The sequence below is a fragment of the Schistocerca americana genome, chromosome 5 (genome assembly GCF_021461395.2).
Source record: "Schistocerca americana isolate TAMUIC-IGC-003095 chromosome 5, iqSchAmer2.1, whole genome shotgun sequence".
Taxonomy (NCBI): Eukaryota; Metazoa; Arthropoda; class Insecta; order Orthoptera; family Acrididae; genus Schistocerca; species Schistocerca americana.
Window position 1 is genome coordinate 510,510,887 of NC_060123.1, and position 22,995 is coordinate 510,533,881.

Below are 22,995 nucleotides of genomic sequence, written 5' to 3' on the forward strand. Positions count from 1 at the left end.
TTCGGAGTATAAATGTAGATGTAGATGTAAACAGTATACAGCATACAACCTGAAACTTCCTGGCAGATGAAAACTGTGTGCCGGACCGAGACTCGAACACGGGACCTTGACTTTCGCGGCCAAGTGCTCTTCCAACTGAGCTATCCAAGCACAACTCACGCCCCCCTCCTCACAGCTTTACTTCTACCAGTACTTCGTCTCCTACCTTCCAAACTTTACAGAAGCTCTCCTGCTAACCTCTCGGTCCGGCACACAGTTTTAATCTGCCAGAAAGTTTCCTATCAGCGCACACTCCGCTGCAGAGTGAAAATCTCATTCAGTATACAGCCTGTACAATATGAAAATCATTAGTCATTTATGTTGGACTATTGCTTCAAAGGTTTCGTTTATTGTTATCGTCTAGAGTGAAATGAAATTTGTGTTTTAATCAAGAGTTCATTCATGTAATCGAGTCGTAAAATCCACCGTAAATTGAATGTGTTTGTTCATCGAGCAGTAAAAAGTTACTTTATTTGTTTATTCACTTATTAAAAAAAGTATTGCAACAGATTGTTAAAAGCCTGGGTTGTTGAAGGAAAGTGAATCATGTGTTCCTAACAGTGGCTCAACTAAAGATGATCCTGTAGGCTGTTTTTTCGCAAGTGAAGGTGCTTCGTCGGTCGTCGTAGGCGTAGCTGTAGGCGTCGGGACACAGGTTCTTGAAGAAGGCGGGGTAGTTCCTCGGCCACGAAGAGGCCCTGCAGGTTTGTGGCGTGCCGAAGCTGCCGCGGCAGCAGTACTGGTCCGTGTTGAAGGCGAGGCATGCGCTCTTGCAGCCGCCGTCGGAGCGGAGCTCGGGCGGGCACTGCGCGTTTATGTCGGCGCGGCAGGATGCGGGGTTGCAGCGGTAGTGGTCGCCGCCGCCTCGCCTGTCGATGGGCTCCATCTGGAACACGCGGAACGGCGGGTGAGGTTGCGTGTCTCAGTCCGGGAGTTCTGCCACAGATATGACTACAGAAAAGCGCGCCTCTGTAACTGAAAATACGAATAACTCCGTTTCTTCTCTCAACAAACACCGTTTCTTCTCTCAACAAATTTTAGAGATTTAGAATGCGTTGAAAATTTCATCCTAGGGGTTCAAAAATGGTCCAAACGGCTCTGAGCACTATGGGACTTAACTGCTGAGGTCATCAGTCCCCTAGGACTTAGAACTACTTAAACCTAACATCACACACATTCTTGCCCGAGGCAGGATTCGAACCTGCGACCGTAGCGGTCGCGCGGTTCCAGACTGTAGCGCCTAGAACCGCTCGGCCACTCCGGCAGGCCTAATCCTGGAGGCTTTCGTCTTCGGAAGAGGTGTTTTTTGTTACAGTATTCTAGGGAACATTGAAAGGACAGTTGTGAGGCTGTCCCTAATGTATATTCCAACAGAAATGTTGATTTTCCGTCACAGGTTAACAGACATTGATACATACCACTGTTGAGAAACTGAATTTATCAGTCCTAGTTGGATCCAGAAACATTAACTAACGACTCAGTCAACAACATCTGCACTGTTGACTAAATATATTTCTCAGGATAGAGCCCTGTAGTGATTGCGCCTCTTTGCGGTGCCCCCTGGACTTTAGTATACCTCTGTGTATTTATAGAATTCGCTTCCAGTGTGGTATCGAAGTCAGAGCGGCCCAGCCTCTGAAATGGTTCAAATGGCTCTGAGCACTATGGGACTTAACTTGTGAGGTCACCAGTCCCCTAGAACTTAGTCTCGACATGACACCCAGTGATTTCTTCCTCTTTCCTCTGGTGAAGCAACCATCCCGTGGCAGGCAGTTCTAGGATGACGACGAAGTTGTTTTCGAGGTGGAGCCCTTCCTGAATAGCCAAAAAAGAGACTTTTCCAATCAAAGTCTCCAACACGTCATCCATCGTTGGGAAAAATGTGTCACATTGACGAGTAGATGTGTAGAGAAGGACTAAGAGCATCGTCATGTTTCATGGACGCATCTGGAGTTTTTCTAGATAATAGTTAAAACTTCATGAACACCCCTCTTATAGTCAGTAATTAAAACTTCCGGGCTAAGAGGCCGTGGTCCAATAGTAGAAATACTTCTCCCTGACGTTTCGTTGCCAGCTGCGGGCAGCATCATCTGAGGTGAATCTACGACTGGCTGCTAGGCCGTGGAGGTCCTGTTTATATAGGGCGTGTAGAGGGCGCCACCACTCATCACGTGTTGTCAACAGTAAAACTATCTCTGGCTGGCGTCATTACTCTCGATCGAAGGTAATCGATTGTCACATCTTTGGTACAAAGTCGATCGCCATATCTTATCTAACTTCAAGCCTTCTTCTTTCCTGTTAAAATTATTGTGGTGTTTAAAAATCTCTACAGCCTCTCTATACATACGTGCATAATAATGCGATGTCTTAGCTAGCACGCTCGTCTCACTAAATTTTATTTCATGGTCACCCGTTTCAAAAACATGTTCCGCTACAGCCGATTTGTCCGTGTGTCCCAGTCGACAGTTCCTTTTACGTTCAGTTAGGCGAGTATTGATACTTCTTTGTGTGGTTCCAATGTAAACCTTCCCACAACTACACGGAATCTTATACACACCAGGAGTAGCTAAAGGGTGTCGTGCATCTTTCGCCGATCTTAAGCATTCACTAATCTTCTTGGTGGGTCTGAAGATTGTTTCAACTCTGAACTTGGCCAGCACTTTCCCGATACGGTCCGTAATATTGTGGATGAATGGAAGAAAAACTTTCCCCACCGATGGTTGTTGTTGTTGCACGTTTTCGGACATTTTTCTTCTGGGATGGAATGCTCGATCTATCTCCTTTCCAGCGTACCCATTTTTCTGGAAAGCGGTTCGCAAGTGATTTAGTTCCTCTTGCAAATAAGCTGGCTCACAGATTTTATTAGCCCTGTCCACCAATGTCTTGATAATACCTCTCTTCTGCCTGGGATGATGGTTTGAATCCTTATGAAGATAACGATCGGTATGCGTATCTTTTCTGTAGACTTTGTGACCCAGAGTCCCATCTGCTCGTTTAATTACTGAGACGTCAAAAAAATTAATGTGCATTACTTTCAGTCACCATAGTGAATTGTATTTTTGAATTGATGCTATTCAAATGTTTCAAAAAACGGTTCAGTTCTTCTTCACCGTGATTCCATATGACAAAAGGGAGAAGTATTTCTACTATTGGGCCACGGCCTCTTAGCCCGGAAGTTTTAATTACTGAAGACGCCGGCCGTGAAAGCCTACACGCTCTGACCCCTTTTATAATTACATATTTTCCTGAAGAGATTATTTTTATGCTGGTCTCGTAAATATCGACACGCGGTGTGTAATTGCCTCTTTGTCATAACACTACAGTAGTTTTCTGCCTCGAGACTAGCGCCCAGGAAGGACACGTAAATTTACTGACGGAAAATTGCTGCACTCACCGTGACGGGGATATTGAAGCCATCAACGAGACTGATGTCGTAGTAGTCCTGACCGCCCCACCCGCCCAGGGTGACTTCTGCGAGCGTCGCAGGAGGCTGGCCGCCGGCGCCGTTGCAGTGCAGCCTGTTGCCGCAGTCTCCAGTCCGGCATCTGCCACGTCCGGAGCCGTCGAATGAGCAGCCAGTGCGACCCCAGAAACGGCCTGCCCATGAATCGTCCACGTTGATGGTGACCTGTTGATACACCCCTCGATGAGAACGGAAACTGCATCTTTCATTTCTTAATGTGACCGCAATTCTTGTTAAACCTTCAAAACTGCACGTTTTATGCCAGGGTCCCCTACCACATATATCAAATATTCGTTCTTCAAATATCAAGACATTCTTGGCAGTTTATTCTCAAATAACTAAATGTATTAAACATAATGATAAAGTTATTAGACTGTGTGAAATAAAGGCTTTTGGGCATCTTTTGCTATTGGAGAATGTAATACATATTAATTACTGCTTTTTATGTGGCAATGTTTAAGTGATGAAAATGAATGTTATGGTGACATATTTCTCTATTACAATGGAAAATAGAAGACCACGTTTAGGTATCCCTGTGGATTCAGGGGTATTTCATATAGCAAGCTTATATAGCAGAAAAATGACAACCATTTGTGATCAGACTGGCAACTTACCGAAGAACCAGGGCGCATCTCCCAACCGCCTCTTTTGGGAGCTCCCTTTCCTGCGTTCCCAAGGGCGCCCACCCACACAGTCTCTCCGCGTCTGTTCTCGAACACAAATCTTCTTCCTTCGCTCAAGGCGGCGACACCCAGCATTAATAGCAAAAACGTCAGCGCGCTCATCTGTAATAAAAAAGGAAGCCAGAGTAAAATTACGCCTGAGAAGTTCGCTAAGATGATGATCAGATGTGTGTGAAATCTTATGGGACTTATCTGCTAAGGTCATAAGTCCCTAAGCTTACACACTACTTAATCTAAATTATCCTAAGGACAAACACACACACCCATGCCCGAGGGAGGACTCGAACCTCCGCCGGGACCAGCCGCACAGTCCGTGGACTGCAGCGCCGTAGACCTCTCGGCTAATCCCGCGCAGAAGTTCGCTAAAACCACGATTATGTCCATATGAATGCTGTGGAACACTGTCAACAGTTTACTCATTCCGACTCTTCTGTGGACAGTAGTAGTCTGTGGTACGCTCTAGATATGGAGCAGAAACTTGGGAAAGAGGCTGCACTAGAAGGAAGAATTTCGCAACCGAATAGAGATAAGAAATGTGGAGGAATCAGGAGGAGTCAGTCTACAGTTCTACGAGGGTCACTCCAAAAGAAATGTACACTATTTTTGTAAAAATACAGTTTTCATTCTGCATGTGTGAAAGTTTTACAGTGTGTAGATACATGCTTCCCGCTTGTTTTCAAACTGAGTTCCACCTATTCCCGTGAGTGCCGCCGTCACAGCATGCCTTCAAGATGGGTGCTACACTTGACGTGACGTTCGTCAGAAGCAACGTGCTGTCATAGAATTCCTGTGCTGTGAAAACGAGACAGTGGGAAACATCCACAAGAGGTTGAAAAAGGTATATGGAGATGCTGCTGTCGATCGCAGTACAGTTAGTCGGTGGGCAAGCAGGTTACGTGATGAAAGCGAGCACGGCAATATTGAGGATTGTCCTCGCATCGGCAGGCCTCTTCCTGCACACACTCCAGACAATGTGCAAAGAGTTAATTAATTAGTGACTGCTGACAGACGCATCACAGTGAACGAATTGTCACGCCACGTTGGAATAAGGGAAGGAAGTGTTTGCAGAATACTGAAAGTGTTGACGTTAAAAAAGGTTTGTGCCAGGTGGGTTCCCAGGATGTTGACAGTGGCTCACAAAGAAACAAGAAAAACTGTATGCAGCGAACTTTTAGAACAGTACGAGAATGGTGGAATGAATTTCTTGGAAGAATTGTGACAGGTGATGAAACATGGCTCCATCGTTTTTCACCAGAGACGAAGAGGCAATCAGTGTAGTGGCATCATACAAATTCACCCAAGAAAACAAAATTCAAAACCACACCTTCTGCTGGAAAAGTTATGGCTACGGTGTTTTTCGATTCCGAAAGACTCTTGTTGTGGACATCATGCCAAGTGGAACCACCATACATGCTGATGCAAATGTGACGACACTGAAGAAACTTCATGCTCGACTGAGTCGTGTTCGACCACATCGGCAAAAGCAGGATGTTTTGCTGTTGCACGACACTGCACGGCCACATGTCAGTCAAAAAACCATGGAAGCGATCATAAAACTCGGATGGACTACACTGAAACACCCGCGTTACAGACGTGACCTGGCTCCATGTGACTATCATCTCTTTGGGAAACTGAGAGACTCTCTTCGTGAAACAAAGTTTGAAGATGATGACTCCCTTGTGCACATCTTCAAACGGTGGCTCCTACAGGTTGGTCCAGAATTTTACCATGCGGGCATACAGGCGCTGGTTCCAAGATGGCGTAAGACAGTTGAGAGGGATGGAAATTATGTGGAGAAATGAAAATATTGTTCCTAAAAGATGTATCTACACACTGTATACCTTTCAAACATGTAGAAAAAAAAGATAAATTTAAAAAAATAGTGTGCATTTCTTTTGGAGTGACCCTCGCAGCTGAAGAACTACAGTTAAAACATAAGATCGTCGATATTTGAAAGATATAACACTCAGCTGGATTATTATGTATAATGTAAGTAAGAGAGTAATGACCGTTTAGCACTGCCGACTTGATAATGTTGCAACAACCTTCGGAAATTCATTCCCGAACTGTTGGGTATACCTGTGTTCTTCTCTTTGTTAGTCTGCGGGTAGAACATTTGGCTAAGACATGGATTTGCACAGTGCGTTCGTGTGGAAAGCATGTCAGATCTGTGTAGTTTATTGACAGTTTTCCACATTCATGTTGACAGATGCCGATCCGATCTGATACACTTTTTGTGTTTGTCTGTGTGTGTGTGTGTGTGTGTGTGTGTGTGTGTGTGTGTGTGTGTGTGTGTACTATAAGAAAAGAGACACAAGACGAATGTAGTACTGGTAACTGATAAACTGCATAACGACCTTCCCTGCAACATTTTGTTAAGCCTGCATGATGAACAGAAATACTTCACAGCGACATTACACTAAAAATCTAAATTAGGACAGAGAGACCTAGTCGGGGATCTTGAACATCTGCTATTCAGCTGATATGAGTAACTACGCCGGAGCAGATGCCGTTGATACGACAGCAAAACCAAATAAAATATTTGTCAAGTCTTATGCTATCTTGTAAGGACCAGAGGATGGTTGAATCAAAACGAGCAGCCATTTGTGATTTATGTCTCGATTTTTTGAAGCATGTTCTATAAAAAATTACGTCACTGTTAATTTCATGACGTCGAAGGATGCACATTTACCAACGCGAAAAATGTGAATTTTAAAATGTACATCATTTGCCCTCAATACAGGGTTTTTCACAAGTACTTCCAGGGTTTCAAATGACTACTGCGCGTAAACCATACAGGAAAGGACACCTAACATTGAATCTCTCCGAGTTTCGATTCGTAATAAACGACCTGGTGTAATTGCAGAGCGCACCACTAAGTGACAGGCGTGTCAAATCATCGACTCTAAATCGTCACAAGAAATTAGCTCGCCCCAGCAGATAGGCAAACCAGTGAACAGAGTTCCAAGGCGGACTGCTGTCTATGCGCCTTCTCGGCAACAGCAGCGACTTCAGTGAACCGCACACATGTACTGACACACTTTCTATTGATATGTCTCTTTTCTGTATGTCTTGTAGCGTTCGAGTAGTCACCTTCCGAAACCCTGCAGGTACTTGTGAGTATTCCTGTGTACAAGTTGATGGAGTGTAGCACAGATGTTTGAGAAACGAGTGTTTGCGGCTTGAAATTCTTTGAGACATAAATTTTTCCCTTCTGAAATACTGTGCAAATTGTTATGACAAATGCTATTGCATGTAATAGTAAGGAATTATAATGACTCGGGAGAGAATATGTTCGTGTGCAACTGAAGGTTCAGCTATTACTGTTATGGTAAGGTCCTAAAAATTACAGCTATTAGTGCAATCTGTAAATTAGCACATTTACACAGCATGTCTTTCCCCTTCTCAGGCAATCTTCGAATGTGATCGACAGTTTAGGAGTCATGAAATGACATCTTATTTGTGGGTTTCGGAACCCTGCTCTTGGCACGCTGCTAGGTAGGGTTCTTTTTACTTAAGGAAGTATCGTTTTTAAATATAGTACTGCTGCGGTAGGTGATGCACACTCAATGTCTGGGCCTATTGGCTACGCACGTACACCAAACAGAAGCATTCGTCATAGTTGTTTGTGGTTATTTATAATGCCATGGGTAACTGAAAATGTCGCCTCCGGTTTGAAATGCGCGCATTGATTCGTTTGCTGTCTGCAAAAGATGTGAAAACTGTCTTAAATTCATCGGCAGATTAATGTAATTTACGGAGGAAACACTATGACTGATGGGATGGCAAGAAAATGGGTTAGAGTGCTTGAATATTGTCAGTCTCATGCTCCCGATGAAGTGCAATGTGGGTGACGACCTTTCATATCTGAAGACTTGGTGCTCAAAGTTGTAAAGTTCAAGAAAACGGATACTTTACGATTTCGCCCTTAGTTATAGGCTGGTTGGAATGTTTGAAGATTTTTAGGCGTAAATGGGAGCTCGCGAAATCGAGGAATCCGCCAGCATTCCTTCTGGGTGAGGGAGGCAAATCGTTGGGCTTCGTGTTTAAAAGTTTTTAACATTTTTGGAATCAGTAGTTTTTTATCCTTTGTTATCAACGAAGTTATTTTACCAATACGAAAGCTTACAAGAATTGGCACTCCCATCCACGGACCTGGAATTCCATTACTTATTTTCTGGTTTTCTAGGTGACTGTTAACCGTGTAGTAGCCTCTGGCTATTGGCTATTGGTTAGCTGATGATGGTGTTTAGCGAAAGAGATGGACTGGGTAAGATCTAATTTAAGAAAATAAATTACAGTTTTTTTCGTGGAACCTTAAGTGCGGTGTTGTGACTGGCAGATCTGTTGACCTCGATGTCTAGTTTCGTAGGACCAAATTGAGGAGCAAATATCTAAGATCATGGAACATGTCCGTACATGAAATTACAGCATAAGAGTAATAAGAGATAAAATAAAATGTTTATCAACCCAAAAAAGACATGCCATAAGTTTAGGTAAACGCAGTCAACAATATAACATAGGAATCAGCTTAATTTTTCAAGGAACAACTTGACAGAATAGGAATGAGCGAAGAGGAAACTCTTCAGTTTCGATTTGAAAGCGCGTGGATTAATGCTAAGGTTTTTAAATTCTTGTGGTAGCTTATCTAAAATGGGTGCAGCAGTATACTGCACACCTTTCTGCACAAGAGTCAAAGAAGTGTGATCCAAATGCAGATTGGATTTCTGCCTAGTATTAACTGAGTGAAAGCTGCTAATTCTTGGGAATAATCTGATATTGTTAACAAGAAACGACAATAAAGAATATATTGAGAGGGCAATGTCAGAATATCCAAACTAGTGAACAGTGGTCAACAGGAGGTTCGCGAAATTACACAACTTATTGCCCGAACTGCCCGTTTCTGAGCCAAAAATATCCTTTGAAAATGGGAAGAGTTACCCCAAAATATAATACCATACGACATAAGCGAATGAAAATAAGCAAACTAGACTACTTTTCGTGTCGAACGATCACTTATTTCAGATACCGTTCAAATAGTAAAAATGGCAGCCCTAAGTCTTTGAACAAGATCCTGAACGTGGGCTTTCCACGACAGTTTACTATCTGAACACCAAGAAATTTGAACTGTTCAGTTTCACTAATCATATGCCCGTTCTGTGAAATTAAAATGTTGAGTTTTGTTGGATTGTGTGTTAGAAACTGTAAAAACTGAGTCTTACTGTGATTTACCGATAATTTATTTCGTACAAGCCATGAACTTGTGTCATGAATTGCCCTATTTGAAACAGAGACGGCATGTGATTTATATAAATAAGGAACAGGAGAGGCCCCAACACTGATCCTGGGTATAAATTGACTTTGCTATTCCAATGTAGAAATATTTTTAACTTACACGTTACAACAATAACACTGGTAGGATTTTTTTTTATAAATCTACGCTAAACACTAATGTGGAGATACTTTCTTTACTATTACAACTAAATTCCACAGCCCCAGTAGCATAGCTTTTACAATAATTCTGACAGATTGCACATGCTTAGAATCTAATTTCAACAGTTCAAAACAGCAAAGGTTTTTACAATAACAATTCTGATGGATTAATTTGCATAAATTCCAATAACTCAGACCTGAAAGTGCACCTGCAGCAGCGATGGGGGGATATCCTGAGGGGGAGGGGGTGAGGGGACAGGGGAGCAATAGATAATTGCCTTTTAATCAAAATGAAGGATGCTTTTAGCAGAACAATAGATTAAGTACCAGTGAATCAAAGGAGAACAATAAGTTAATGACCTGTCAATCAAAGGAGAATAGGCTTGCCCCTGAGTGCATACCTTCCCCTGATGTAGGCAACCCGCACTAACAAAATGCGCTCGTACGAACTCTGTTCCACTACTCTTATATACCCGAATCGGAGTCATGTTACGTTGCATATACGCCGCAGCTAAGTCTTCAGATGGAATCTTTTTGATCGCCCCTTGCAGAGTGCGACACGGCATTTTATTTTTGATATTGAAATAGTGACAAGTTTAACCCAATCTCGCAGGACAAAATTAGGCTGGCGACCATTACTAAAACTGTTTTGTAAGTGCAGTAGTTCAGATTCCGCCCATAAACGTTACGTAGTTAATCTTCTTCGCGTAACTAGTCTCGTGTAACAAAGAGTGTGAGGATTCTGCTTGCGGCTCCAAGTGAGACGTTGCTCGAAACCACCTCTTCCAGGCTGAGACGAAGGAAAGTTGCAAAGAGCGAAGTCCAGTCAAACAATTTCACCTCGGAAAGACAAATGGTTCAAATGGCTCTGAGCACTGTGGGACTTAACATCTGAGGTCATCAGTCCCCTGGAACTTAGAACTACTTAAACCTAACTAACCTAAGGACATCACACACATCCATGCCCGAGGCAGGATTCGAACATGCGACCTTAGCGGTCACTGACTGAAGCGCCTAGAACCGCACGGCTACACCGGCCGGCTCGGAAAGACATATTTACTGTGTTCTGAGCGATGCAGGTATGTTGCTTGTGGATTTTTGTTCCACGGTAGCACATTCAACTATGAGATGCATTGTGAGATATCAACTAAACTTCGCCGAGCACTCAAAACCGAAAGGCATGATAAGATAGTTAACGGATTCGCGTTGCTGCATGGCGACTGACAACATATGGCCCAAGTAGAATATTCCATATAGCCCTTATCTAATGTCCAGTGATTACCACTTTTTCATGCACTTAAACAAAATCTTTACACGGTCGGCGCTACGACAGAGACAGTGACGTCAAAATCGGTTGTTCAGGAGTGGTTAGCCAATCAGGTGACTGATATTTACGAGACGGAAATCGATAAATTGGTTGTTAGTTACCATAGCTGCCTCAATTTAAGTGGAAATTACATTGCAGAGCAGTTTAAGGAACAGGCTGTTATGAGATGCAGTTTTGTGTTTTTACTCATAATGTAAAGACTGTACCTAGTTAAAGACGGCTCATAATTTTTAAAAAAATTAACTACAATACATCGCGAGTAGGTGCTGCTTCTGCATCAGTCCTCCTCTATTGCGACCAGATTTGTGCAGAATCGAACTGTCCAGAATAATAGTTTCATGCCGGAATGAGAGCATGCGAATATATGCACTTCCTATATGAAGGATGTTACTGTGGCGGGCTGACGTTTCGGATCGTTGCTCTCGTGCGCATCGTGTTGTTATGTGGCTGGCAGCTGGCAGACAGGCGGGCCTCGAGGCTGGCCGGGTGGCAGGTAAGTACATCGACCGTGTTCGCCCTGCTGTGGGTGGCTGGTGGACGGGGGCCCGGGCAGCCCAGATTACCCTGCACCGTCTGCCGTCTGGCCGACACGTGGCGCGGCCGCCCCCGGCTACGGCACCATTCCACCTGGCTGCACCCGTCATAACGAGATGGCTGCAGTGGCCTTTGTTGACGGCGGCGCGGGGTGGCAGGCACGGCCCGCTCCGCTATCGTAGTCCCAACCCCTCCCCTCGCTCTTCCGTTCTTCTATGACGACGAGCCTCAGAAGCCAGGAAGCCTTGTGGGTGGCCCGTGGCACGGCAGGAGGAAGCATTAGGAGCTGCAGCAGCGGCGGCGCCGGCAGACATGCACGGCAGGTAATAAATAAGCGCAGCTAGCAAAGGGTCGGGGTGTGGGGGGGTGGGGTGGGGAGAAGGGGCAGAACCCACTCGGCGACGCCGCCGCCGGCCATCCATTGTGCGCACGTGGAGCCGGGGGCACGCGACCATGCACTGCGCTGCGCTGCTCTGCAAAAAAAAAAAAAAAAAAAAAAAAAAAAAAAAAAAAAAAAAAAAAAAAAAAAAAAAAAAAAAAACTAGAGCGAGCGCGCTCAGTACCGCCACTGCCGCAGTGCAGCCGTGCACTCAAAGCCAAAGAAAAATCCCACTGTACGTGCAGAAGGCGCCCGCGGCGCGCCAAGGAGACGGGTGCTTCTCCGACCGGTGTCTCGCCACGGAAAGGCTTGGCGGCTGCACTCTAGTTATACCGACTTTGCCCCCAGTCGCTACGACAGTACGATGCGGCTCACATCTTTTCTTTCCTGTGGCTGCTGTTGCTCAGGTAATGAGGCACTCCCAGAGTCGTCCTCGCCGCTACACGACCTCTTTTCCATCAGGTCCTGAGTATGCGATCGCGGAGAACTTTTCATTGTATCTCATTTCTCGAGTTCCGGGCCGTCTCTAACACGTCATTACCAACTTGTACTATTCACAGCATGTTATAGTACACTGATTAGTCTGAGATGGGTGTACAGGCCTTCTGGCACAATGGGTATTTATTTATCTAATTTGAGAAAGAGAAACAAAATCAGATACATAACATCGCTAGAAGGTAAAATGATCACACTTTAGGGCATTAAGCTAGGCAGGCCATAATGTCCTCTGACGTTCCATACTCTGACGATGTGGGCTTATAATTCATGGCGATGAGCCATTAAGCATTAGCATAGATACTATTTAAGAGTGCCGCAGTTTGAACAAGTAAAAGTTCAAAATTTCACATGAACATATCGTCAGTTTATAGAGGGTGCATTGAAGATATGTCACACAAATGATGTAAAGAAAAAAAAATGTTGAAATTTACAGGGCGAATTAAATTTTGAAAAATTTCTTTTCGTCTCTCTCTCTCTCTCTCTCTCTCTCTCTCTCTCTCTCTCTCTCTCTCTCTCTCTGCGTGTGTGTAGCTTTTCTAAGGCCGTATGGGTGCACACGAATGTGACACCGCCTATAATTCGAGTCTCTAACTTACGTTTTTATTTACTTTTGCCCTGCAGACTTCGCTTTTTATTTATTTCTGCAGACAAGATGGTAATGCAGTATCGTACCGAGACCTCAGTTACTGAAGAACCTAAACGGCGAGGGAACCTACTTATTGATTAAATGCTACCTTACAGTCAGAATGTCCTTGGGATCCGTCATTATGCTGAAAGATGACCATACTTGTAGCCAAAAGAGTAATAATGATAACTCGTTTTCCAGGAAGATGATTTTTTAAGAAAACAGGAGCAGTTTAACCGATTGCTAGTCTCAGTACGCTAACTTCTTCAGACGGAGATGCGATAAGGGATGTATATTTTTTCAGCGGTGGAGGTTACGGAATATCTTCACGCCATCACGAATGAAAGCGGCTTTTTAAACAAGTTGTCATCGGAATTATTGACCAATAAGTAATTGCCAATCTTCAAGCTTCATCGTCTGCATGTTTGTGGACGAGCTTGTGATGAAAAATATAAAGCTATGCTCATGTAATAATGTCATACATCTACACGCGTAACTACGATTCGTTTTTAATTAAATCCTTCCCGTACTTGGTGGAGCTGTAGTGACCTAATTATTAGAAAGTGCCTTGTGAGCATAGTAAGTATAGTGTTGGCATCCAAACTTCTTTTTTCTTTTTCACATAAAGCTACCATACTAGAATGAACGTTTTTTTAAAAACATGGATAACGATAGGAAACTAAACTAGCGTAATGTTTCTACCTGCTTTTCGCCGCCTACCTTTCTGGCTGTTTATACTTCACCTACCCCAAATGTAACAAAATGACTTAAGAAATAACCGATGCTGGATCAGTTCAAACCTCGTTATGTACTACTGGCTGAAGCAGTGACGTGTAAACGGCTAACACGTGTGCACGAACTTCATTGTTAGCACACGAGACCGGCGGTGAAACGTATTGGCATTAATTCAGATAGAAGTGGAAGGCACATATATGTCACGGATGACTTTGTAAAACACAAGAGCTGTAACATCAGGGAAATTGCCTCGACATTCTGTGACTAGCAGGTTTCGTTCTAGACCTGTGGGAGTGCCGCCGTCTGGCTCGCATGCAAAGTTTCAAGTATGGATCGCCTTAACAGATGGCACTTGTCTATACATCAACTGTAACGCTTTTCTTATGAGGTAACTAGCTTCTCCCTTATTCATATGAACTTTGAGTATAGGACGAATAGATATGCTGCATAACCATGGAACTTAACTGTGGAACCTTGTGACACACTACGTAACGCATGTTGTTTTAGTTATTCCACAACCCGGGGAATCACTCCACTAACTGAGTGAGCTATCTGTGCCCGCCTTACGTTAGATATACAGTGTCAAGCTGTGAGGAATGTAAGGATAGCGCGTTTGATTGATCGTTGTGAGAACACATTCAGTCTGTGAGAGGAAGTTTCATTAAGGAAGTGAATGCTGGCAGTTTGCAGCTTAGAGCCAATCATGAAGTGTGTACAGGTGTCTTAAGTTGTGCGAGTTAGTTACTGAATTTTCTTTGTGACAGTCATCTGCTGCACTGGCCGCTTTTATTTCGTATTCTTCACTACTGCTCACTTCCTGCTGTTTAGCCATTTTCGAGTGTGTGGTGTAACCCGCCAAACGGTCGTATTTGAGTTTTACTCAAAACATACTTTGGTCATAAATTGTTAAAATACTGTGGTGTGGCCGGGCTTTAAATAAACAACTTGACATGAAGTGTTTGGTGAACAAGCTGTGATGAAGTTTCCTGTGTTCTGTTCGGCTTTTCAGGAAACGCCTGGTGTCTTCTGTTTATTTCAAACCCCACTCAACTCAATGGGTTTTAAGAGTGTGTTACTGGACAAATGAAACCATAGACCCGTGAACAAATTGGGTCACGTGACTAGGTGAATGCCTGCACGGGCTGCTGTTAACGTCATTAAGTTTATTGGTGATGAGATGGGGAAAGGAACTATAAAGTTCAAATGGCTCTGAGCACTATGGGACTTAACATCTGAGGTCATCAGTCCCCTAGAACTTAGAACTAGTAAAACCTAACTAACCTAAGGACATCACACACATCCATGCCCGAGGCAGGATTCGAACCTGCGACCGTAGCAGTCGCGGGGTTCCGGACTGAAGCGCCTAGAACCGCTCGGCCACCACGGCATGCTAAAGGAACTATAGTGCTGACGAGAAAGGTGACTGGAAGTACAAGCAAAATTTTAGTTTCTTAAAGACAGTCATTTTCGTCTATCTTCTTCCATATGTAAAATGCCAATGTTCCGACAAACTAACTCACTGACTCATCATCGTCCAGCGCAAACCACTGAGGATAGAAATTTGAGATTTGCAGAGGGTGTAAGCGTAGTTTACCAAGGGATATTTCGATATTCCATTCCCAAGGGGGTGAAATATGGGATGAAAGGCTTTGTGAACGTACGTTATTAAGGCAATTTTGAAGCTAGAACAATGAAAATTGGTATTTGCTTCCTTTGTCAGAAATGAAAAAGATACGAATTTTGGCATTTTTGGAAATTCAACCCGTAAGGGATGAAATAGGGGATGAAAGTTTTTTGAAAATAAATCATTGTTAAAAAAACAATTAAGGTAAGTTTAAAGCTACATCAATGCAAATTTGTATTTGATTTCGCGGTTTCAGTATTCTTGGAAATAAAACCGTAGGAGGGTGAAAGAGGGATTCAGATTTTGTGGACATATTTAATTTCTGAAGCTAAGTCTATGAAATTTTGTATTTGGCTTTTTAGAAATTAAAAGAAAATACGCATTTCATTGTTTTTGGAAATTCAACTCCTAAGGGGCGGAGGATGAAATTGGGCATGAAATGATTTATGAAAGTATTTAATTAGCATTTTTAAAGCTAAATATTTGAAAACTGGTATTTGGTTCATCGGTTAGAAGTGAACAAAGACGTTTTTCACTGTTTTTGAAAGTTCAACCCCGAAGGGCGTGAAATAGGGCCAGACTGATTCAATGCTTCATCATCGCCCAGCCAAAAACGCTGAGGATAGAAACCTGAAACTTGGAGAGGGTGTTCATCATATTCTGTAGGCATCGTTTAAGAAGAGATTGTTCGAAATTGCTGTCGTAAGGGGGTGAAATAACGGGTGAAAGCCTTTTTAAAAATATATGGCTATTAAGACAACTTTGATACTAGAACTACGAAAATTGGTATTTGATTTACCAGTCAGAAATAAAAAATACGTTTTTCAGAATTTTTAGAAATTCAGCCACTAAAGAGATAAAATAGTGGTTATTTTTTTTTTGGAAATACATCATTATTACAGAACTACTGAAGAATTTTTAAAGCTACATTTGAATTCTCGGTTAGAAATAACGAAAATACGCGTTTCATTGTTTTTGGAAGCACCTCCCTAAGGGAGTGAAATAGCTGATGAAAAGTTTTATGAAATTTTTTCATCATGAAAGCATTTTCAAAGTTAAATCTATGAAAATTAGTATTTGGCTTCTTTGTTACTGTTTTTGAAAATTCAACCCTGAGCGGGTGAAATAGCGAATGAAAATTTTTAAGAAAACATTGCGTTGTATTTAAAACATTTAAAGATAAATATATGCAAATTAATTGTTAATTGTAATTATCTCACACGACAAAAAGTCATTTGTTATCCGGCTGCCTATCTGTCTGTCGGTCTGTTAAGAGGCCTTTTTCTAATGTACGGTTAAATATATCAAGTTGAAATTTTGGCGGTGTAAAAACATTAAGCTCCTAAGTCATTCCAATCGAAAGAGATGGCAATTTATATAACATATTTTGATGCTGGCAAACTCACTCATCAAAGCGTATAGTGTACCTCCCGTTGACCTAGAATCATGAAATTTGGAAGAAACAAGGTTTCGCAGTAGAAGTAAAGAAAAAATCAGAAATTTTTTAATGCGTATTTATATCACACCAAAAATTATTTCTGTTTCATTTGTTTTACAAATTCAAAATTAAAGCATTCTCGAAAGTCTTGGAATCCCCTGACCCATATATTGCCACTATTAATGTCGGTAACAGGAAAAAGTCGTCGACATTCTCGATTCCCGGGATGGGTGAACTGCCTGCCTATCTGTCTATCTATCTGGAGCGCGAGTCCTACCCGCACCTGGCGAGTTTTTTTCTATATCTATCGATTATCAACTTATAAAAGAAAGGTTAACCCTCTTTTAAGACTACCACGAACTTCATTTTGAGTGTACGTTGGAATAGTTTGCAAAACAAAGCAGCAATTGTAAAATTCTCTTTATGCTCTAAGGCCTATTCGTGACAGTGAATAACTACCGCTACAGTAACTCTTGAGAACATGACAGTGAATGAAGATGAATACAGTAATCAATACACAGAAGACAGAGAGGGATATATGTATGCTGATGCAAGTATCTCAATGCCATAGCTGTTTACAGAGACAGACATAATTGTAGGAAAAAATATCCTAGTGGGAATGAACTACTGCCTGTTAACTGCACTAGAAAATGAAAAAAAGAAGAGGAAGGATCGACTCATTTATGTGGGAGATGTTTCGACCTTAGACCAGAAGCAGTAGTGGCAGCTTAAAATGTTAGCTAAGGACTCCTCCAGAAAGACAAATGCATGACATAAATTTTTAGAAAGATGATTGCAGTGAAAACTTGTATTCCCTCTGCAAGTTTATCAAGATCGGAGACGATTTTATATTTGCTTCAGAATGACATGTGATTATTTTGCCTCGTGATGACTGGGTGTTGTGTGATGTCCTTACGTTAGTTAGGTTTAAGTAGTTCTAAGTTCTAAGGGACTGATGACCATAGATGTTAAGTCCCATAGTGCTCAGAGCCATTTGAACCATTTGATTATTTTATTTCAACTTAAAAACTTGTAAATCTACATCTATCTGCATCTACATCTACATGGATACTCTGCAAATCACAGTTAAGTACCTGGTAGAGGGTTCATCGAACCACCTTCACAATTCTCTATTATTCCATAGCGCGCGGAAAGAATGAACACCTATATCTTTCCGTACGAGCTCTGATTTCCCTTATTTTATCTTGGTGATCGTTCCTCCCTATGTAGGTCGGTGTCAACAAAATATTTTCGCATTCGGAGGAGAAAGTTGGTGATTGGAGTTTCATGAGAAGATTGCGTCGCAACGAAAAACGCCTCTCTTTTAATGATGTCCAGCCCAAATCCTGTATCATTTCTGTGACACTCTCTCCTACATTTCAATACAAAACGTACTGCCTTTCTTTGAACATTTTCGATGTACTCCGTCAGTCCTATCTGGTAAGGGTCCCACACCGCGCAGCAGTATTCTAAAAGAGGACGGACAAGCGTAGTGTAGGCAGTCTCCTTAGTAGGTCTGTTACATTTTCTAAGCGTCCTGCCCATAAAACGGAGCCTTTGGTTAGCCTTCCCCACAACATTTTCTATGTGTTCCTTCCAATTTAAGTTGTTCGTTATTGTAATACCTAGGTATTTAGTCGAATTTACGGCTTTTAGTTTAGACTGATTTTTCGTGTAACCGAAGTTTAACGAGTTCCTTTTAGCACTCATGTGGATGACCTCACACTTTTCGTTATTTAGGGTCAACTGCCACTTTTCGCACCATTCAGATATCTTTTCTAAATCGTTTTGCAGTTTGTTGTGGTCTTCTGATGACTTTATTAGTCGATAAACACCAGCGTCATCTGCAAACAACCGAAGACGGCTGCTCAGATTGTCTCCCAAATCTTTTATATAGATAAGGAAAAGCAAAGGGCGTATAACACTACCCTGGGGAACGCCAGAAATCACTTCTGTTTTACTCGACGACTTTCCGTCAATTGCTACGAACTGTTACCTCTCTGACAGGAAATCACAGATCCAGTAACATAACTGAGACGATATTCCATAAGCAGGCAATTTCACTATGAGCCGCTTGTGTGGTACAGTGTCAAAAGCCTTCCGGAAATCCAGAAATACGGAATCGATCTGAAATCCCTTGTCAATAGCACTCAACACCTCATGTGAATAAAGAGATAGTTCTGTTTCACAGGAACGATGTTTTCTAAACCCATGTTGACTGTGTCTCAATAGACCGTTTTCTTCGAGGTAATTCATAATGTTCGAACACAATATATGTTCTAAAACCCTGCTGCATATCTACGTTAACTATATGGGCCTGTAATTTAGTGGATTGCTCCTACTACCTTTCTTGAATATTGGTGTGACCTGTGCAACTTTCCAGTGTTTGGGTACGGATCTTTCGTCGAGCTTGTAATGTGCCATCCTGAACGAGGTCATTAGGGAAGAAACTGTAGGTTTGTTTTGGAGCGGGCGGAGCCGAAATCGGTCGTGGCTTGTTGAACCAATTACCCTGGTGTTCACCTGATATGATTTAGGAATTGGACTGGGTTCACGCTGAATACATGTCCATTGTTTTCGTCAATAGTTTACCTCAATTAGTATCTTTAAGACAAAAAGTATTTGGCTCTTCATGACATACTCTGAATTAGGCACTTCTTTTGTGTGGAAAACTGTTTTCAGATGCTCTTCTTTTACAAACTGCAGGGGCTAAGTTAATACGTATTTACGTTTAAACTGTACCTACACTTGAAAATGTCTGCACGGTCAAAACTGTGCCCTAGTAAAAAGTACTACATAAAAGGATATTCTGTTGCAAATAGTGCCATGCAATGTGGCAGATTATCGCCATTCAGAAAATTTGTTTTGGCCGTGGACCCTGTTGCAACTAAGATGTTGCAGATATCCGGAAGAAAGCCCAGTGTGCGTGCCGTTGGTGGCTGCGCCTCCACCGAGCGAGGTGGCGCAGTGGTTCGACACTGGACTCGCATTCGGGAGGACGACGGTTCAATCCCGCGTCCGGCCATCCTCATTTAGGTTTTCCGTGATTTCCCTAAATCGCTCCAGGCAAATGCCGGGATGGTTCCTTTGAAAGGGCACGGCCGACTTCCTTCCCCATCCTTCCCTAATCCGATGAGACCGATGACCTCGCTGTCTGGTCTCCTTCCCCAAACAACCCAACCCTGCGCCTCCTTCATTCTGTGGCTGCAGTGTGTCTGTTGTGTTGTAGATACCGCTGTCGGAGCAGCGCGGCACCGCGGGCCTGGGCAGCGACGCTCCGCCCCCGCCGCCTTCTGGAGACGCCGCCGCCGCGCGCCGTTCCCAGCGCTGGAAGAAGGCGAAGCAGCGGTACGAGGCACTCAGCTAATGCTGCCGCCACCGCCCGCGCCGTCGTTCGCGGAACAGACGTGACGGGTTTGAATGATGATTCTGCGCACCTCACTCCCGTGCCTCGTGAGATGCAGTATGTTTCAATTTCCCGTCTAATTGCATTTTTAGTTTGTTTTCGCGTCGTTGTGCCTACTAAGACTTTTTCACACCACAAAAGCGATGAAAATGACCCCACTATATTCAGATTTTCTTGAAAGATGATTCCACACACTAGGTGAGGTACAACACCGAGCGAATTTTGTCGAACGTCCCGCCCCCTTTTGTCTTCGAAGGAGGAGCAGTTTTTACCTGGAGTCATGACATACTTGTGAGTAAGTAATGGAGTTTATAAATTATAGAAACGTTGCACGAAGGGGAATAACGAATAAATCGCATTCAAGAAGAGAGTGGCGTCTTAAGACTGTAGGATTTACTGTGCGAGTAACTAATCAATTAGCCTGGAATCAACTGGCGATGTGTAACTAGATTATGATTGGAAAGAATACATATTTAATCACAGTTAACGCGTTCTCCCAGCAAACTGTTTCGTTCTTTCTTGAAAACGTTTGATGATGCAAAATATGGCAAGATAGAACGAGGAATGTTGGAAAAACAAAACACTGATGATGGTGTTCATGATCCAAGGAGCCATTTCACAATAAATAAAATAACATTCAGATTGTTATTGTAAATTTGTTAACTGTGAAGATACATATAATAAATAATTTCCCGTGAATGGTGTGTTCTTTTATTTTCTGTTTTTCTTTCTTTCGACATGTGACCCCATGATGTCAAACAGAAATGTCATTTTCTTTAAACCTGGACAATTTTGAGTTTCATAACAGATATAACTTTTCTTTTTTTCGGAAACTGCGAACACTGATATTGCTGTCTATTCACCATGTCAACTGGCGAGGGCCATCCACGAGTACCACAGCGCTTCATGGATCACTGTGAAGTGTCTTACTACAGAATGTGTGTAGCTACAGTCTGACTTGTGCTATATGTGACGCCGGTGATTATACGTCGAAATAATTGTTTCTGGGGAGGCGAGACACTCTTGAGTCGAATTTCCCCACTTCGTTACCGTCACTTGTCGGAAACATTTGTGAGGTAGTCTGAGCGGTGACTGCTGTCAAGATGTTCCCTCAAAACTACTTTTGCGACGCTTCTTAGAATGCTATAGATCGTTTGAAATCTAAAGCAAGCTCATTTTCTGTCTATTGACTACACAAGATGTACCAGAGTTATAGCTATTATAGGAACGTTGTTAATCTGTCGTGAAGCTACGCGAAGCGGGAATAAAATGATTACGAACGTTAAATGTGATCACAAGCACTATCACTAGGGCAGTGACCTTCCGACGTGTATAATGGTCAAGAAATGAACTGTTCGGACATCCTGTTTGACAAACGACGCACTTTATTTGTTCTCTGAGCGAAAGGCATGCTGACACTCAAGTTACTGTGTAACGTGCCATCCTGAACGAGGTCATTAGGGAAGAAACTGTAGGTTTGTTTTGGAGGGGGCGGAGCCGAAATCGGTCGTGGCTTGTTGAACCAATTACCCTGGTGTTCACCTGATATGATTTAGGAATTGGATCGGGTTCACGCTGAATACGTGTTCATTGTTTTCGTCAATAGTTTACCTCAATTAGTATCTTTAAGACAAAAAGTATTTGGCCCTTAATGACATACTCTGAATTAGGCACTTCTTTTGTGTGGAAAACTGTTTTCAGATGCTCTTCTTTTGCAAACTGCGGGGGCTAAGTTAATACGTATTTACGTAGCGTTAGTTTGGTAGCAGAATAAAGGAGTGTGTGTTGTGATCGATTAAAAAAAAACAAAAAAAAAAAAAACGAAATGGACAGAGATGGGCGCTACGGGACTTCATCGTTGACAGGAACGCCAGGAGGGCTGGGAAGAAAGGTACTCCTCAATTAACAGCGCAACCGTGTAAGTTAGAGGGGGGAAAGTGAAGACGATAGGGAAATAAAGGCGGCTGCATCAAGATACGAAGATGCAAGACTGCTGCAGATACAGGAAATTTGGTCCGTTTAGAGACATGTATTAAAGTTTTGCACTAAACTGTATGCGAAAGTGCCGTTGTATTGCATAGCAACCAAATATACCGCTCCAACTTTATCCTTATCCTAAATACGATATAAATGCAAAAAATGAATGATTATTCCATTGTGACACCATCTCATTTGTTACTGTAGCATCGTATAGCATTATACAGCTATAACACCATATGAGCTGAAGTCACAGACCATGTTTTCGCCATAAAATAGAACAAAGTTCGCGTTTAACTGTTAAAACACAGTCAGTGAGAAACTAAGCGTTTTAATATGTTTAGTACAACAGTGGACGACACAGCTTTATCGGAAACAACACAAGCTATATATAGTTCGTATAAAACTATCAACACGAAAAACTGATTGCGCTATGTGATACGGAATAATAAACGAAAATCGCTGTGTGGATAAAAACAAATAAACTGTGTCATGCAGAAGGCGGAAATTCTCTCCAATATTTTCTGCAAGCAGGGAAAATAAGAAGAGGTATAGCGTGCAAAAGATAAAGGCTTCTCAGTTTAAGACAAACTTTCTGCACGTGAGATCATCATTTGAATCATTCTTTCTTAAAATCTGCACTCACCTTGAAGGTTTTGCTGTGGTATCTTGCTGCCACCGAATCAGCCTCGAGACGACGGAGTTCTGTGGAGCCGCAGCGCGTTATATAGCGCTGGCACTTCCTCATCCGTGTCGCCATAGGCCACGTAATTTTCCGAACTTCTGCGCTGGTGTGCTGGGACGCAGCGGTTCTTCCTGGATACCAACTGGTCC

The 22,995-nt window shown here is 42.7% G+C and overlaps 2 protein-coding genes across 3 annotated transcripts in view; one reads left to right on the plus strand and one right to left on the minus strand.

Moving 5' to 3' along the window:
* The window catches only part of LOC124616191 (angiogenic factor with G patch and FHA domains 1), a 274,594-nt gene extending 253,711 nt beyond the window's left edge, over positions 1 to 20,883 (plus strand). For both annotated transcript variants that reach the window (XM_047144489.1, XM_047144488.1), the window contains exon 9: positions 20,008 to 20,883. In XM_047144489.1, coding sequence (XP_047000445.1) covers positions 20,008 to 20,145 — 138 coding nt within the window. In that variant the 3' untranslated portion in view covers positions 20,146 to 20,883. The remainder of the gene's footprint in view (positions 1 to 20,007) is intronic.
* On the minus strand, positions 489 to 22,904 carry LOC124616193 (thaumatin-like protein 1). The gene is made up of 4 exons (XM_047144491.1): positions 22,808 to 22,904; positions 4,117 to 4,287; positions 3,434 to 3,667; positions 489 to 925 (listed from the first exon to the last, which is right to left on the minus strand). The coding sequence occupies exons 2-4, from the start codon at positions 4,285 to 4,287 to the stop codon at positions 605 to 607; spliced, it is 726 nt and encodes a 241-aa protein (XP_047000447.1). The 5' UTR covers positions 22,808 to 22,904; the 3' UTR covers positions 489 to 604.
* Between the last annotated feature and the right edge of the window lie 91 nt (positions 22,905 to 22,995).

Bases quoted from the DNA above. Each gene is read 5' to 3' on its own strand.
- LOC124616193 (XM_047144491.1), bottom strand. From the start codon at position 4,287: ATGAGCGCGCTGACGTTTTTGCTATTAATGCTGGGTGTCGCCGCCTTG. The intron at 3,668-4,116 runs GTAAGTTGCCAG...GTGTATCAACAG, and splicing joins AGATGCGCCCTGGTTCTTCG to GTCACCATCAACGTGGACGA. The intron at 926-3,433 runs GTGAGTGCAGCA...CGCGTGTTCCAG, and splicing joins GCTTCAATATCCCCGTCACG to ATGGAGCCCATCGACAGGCG.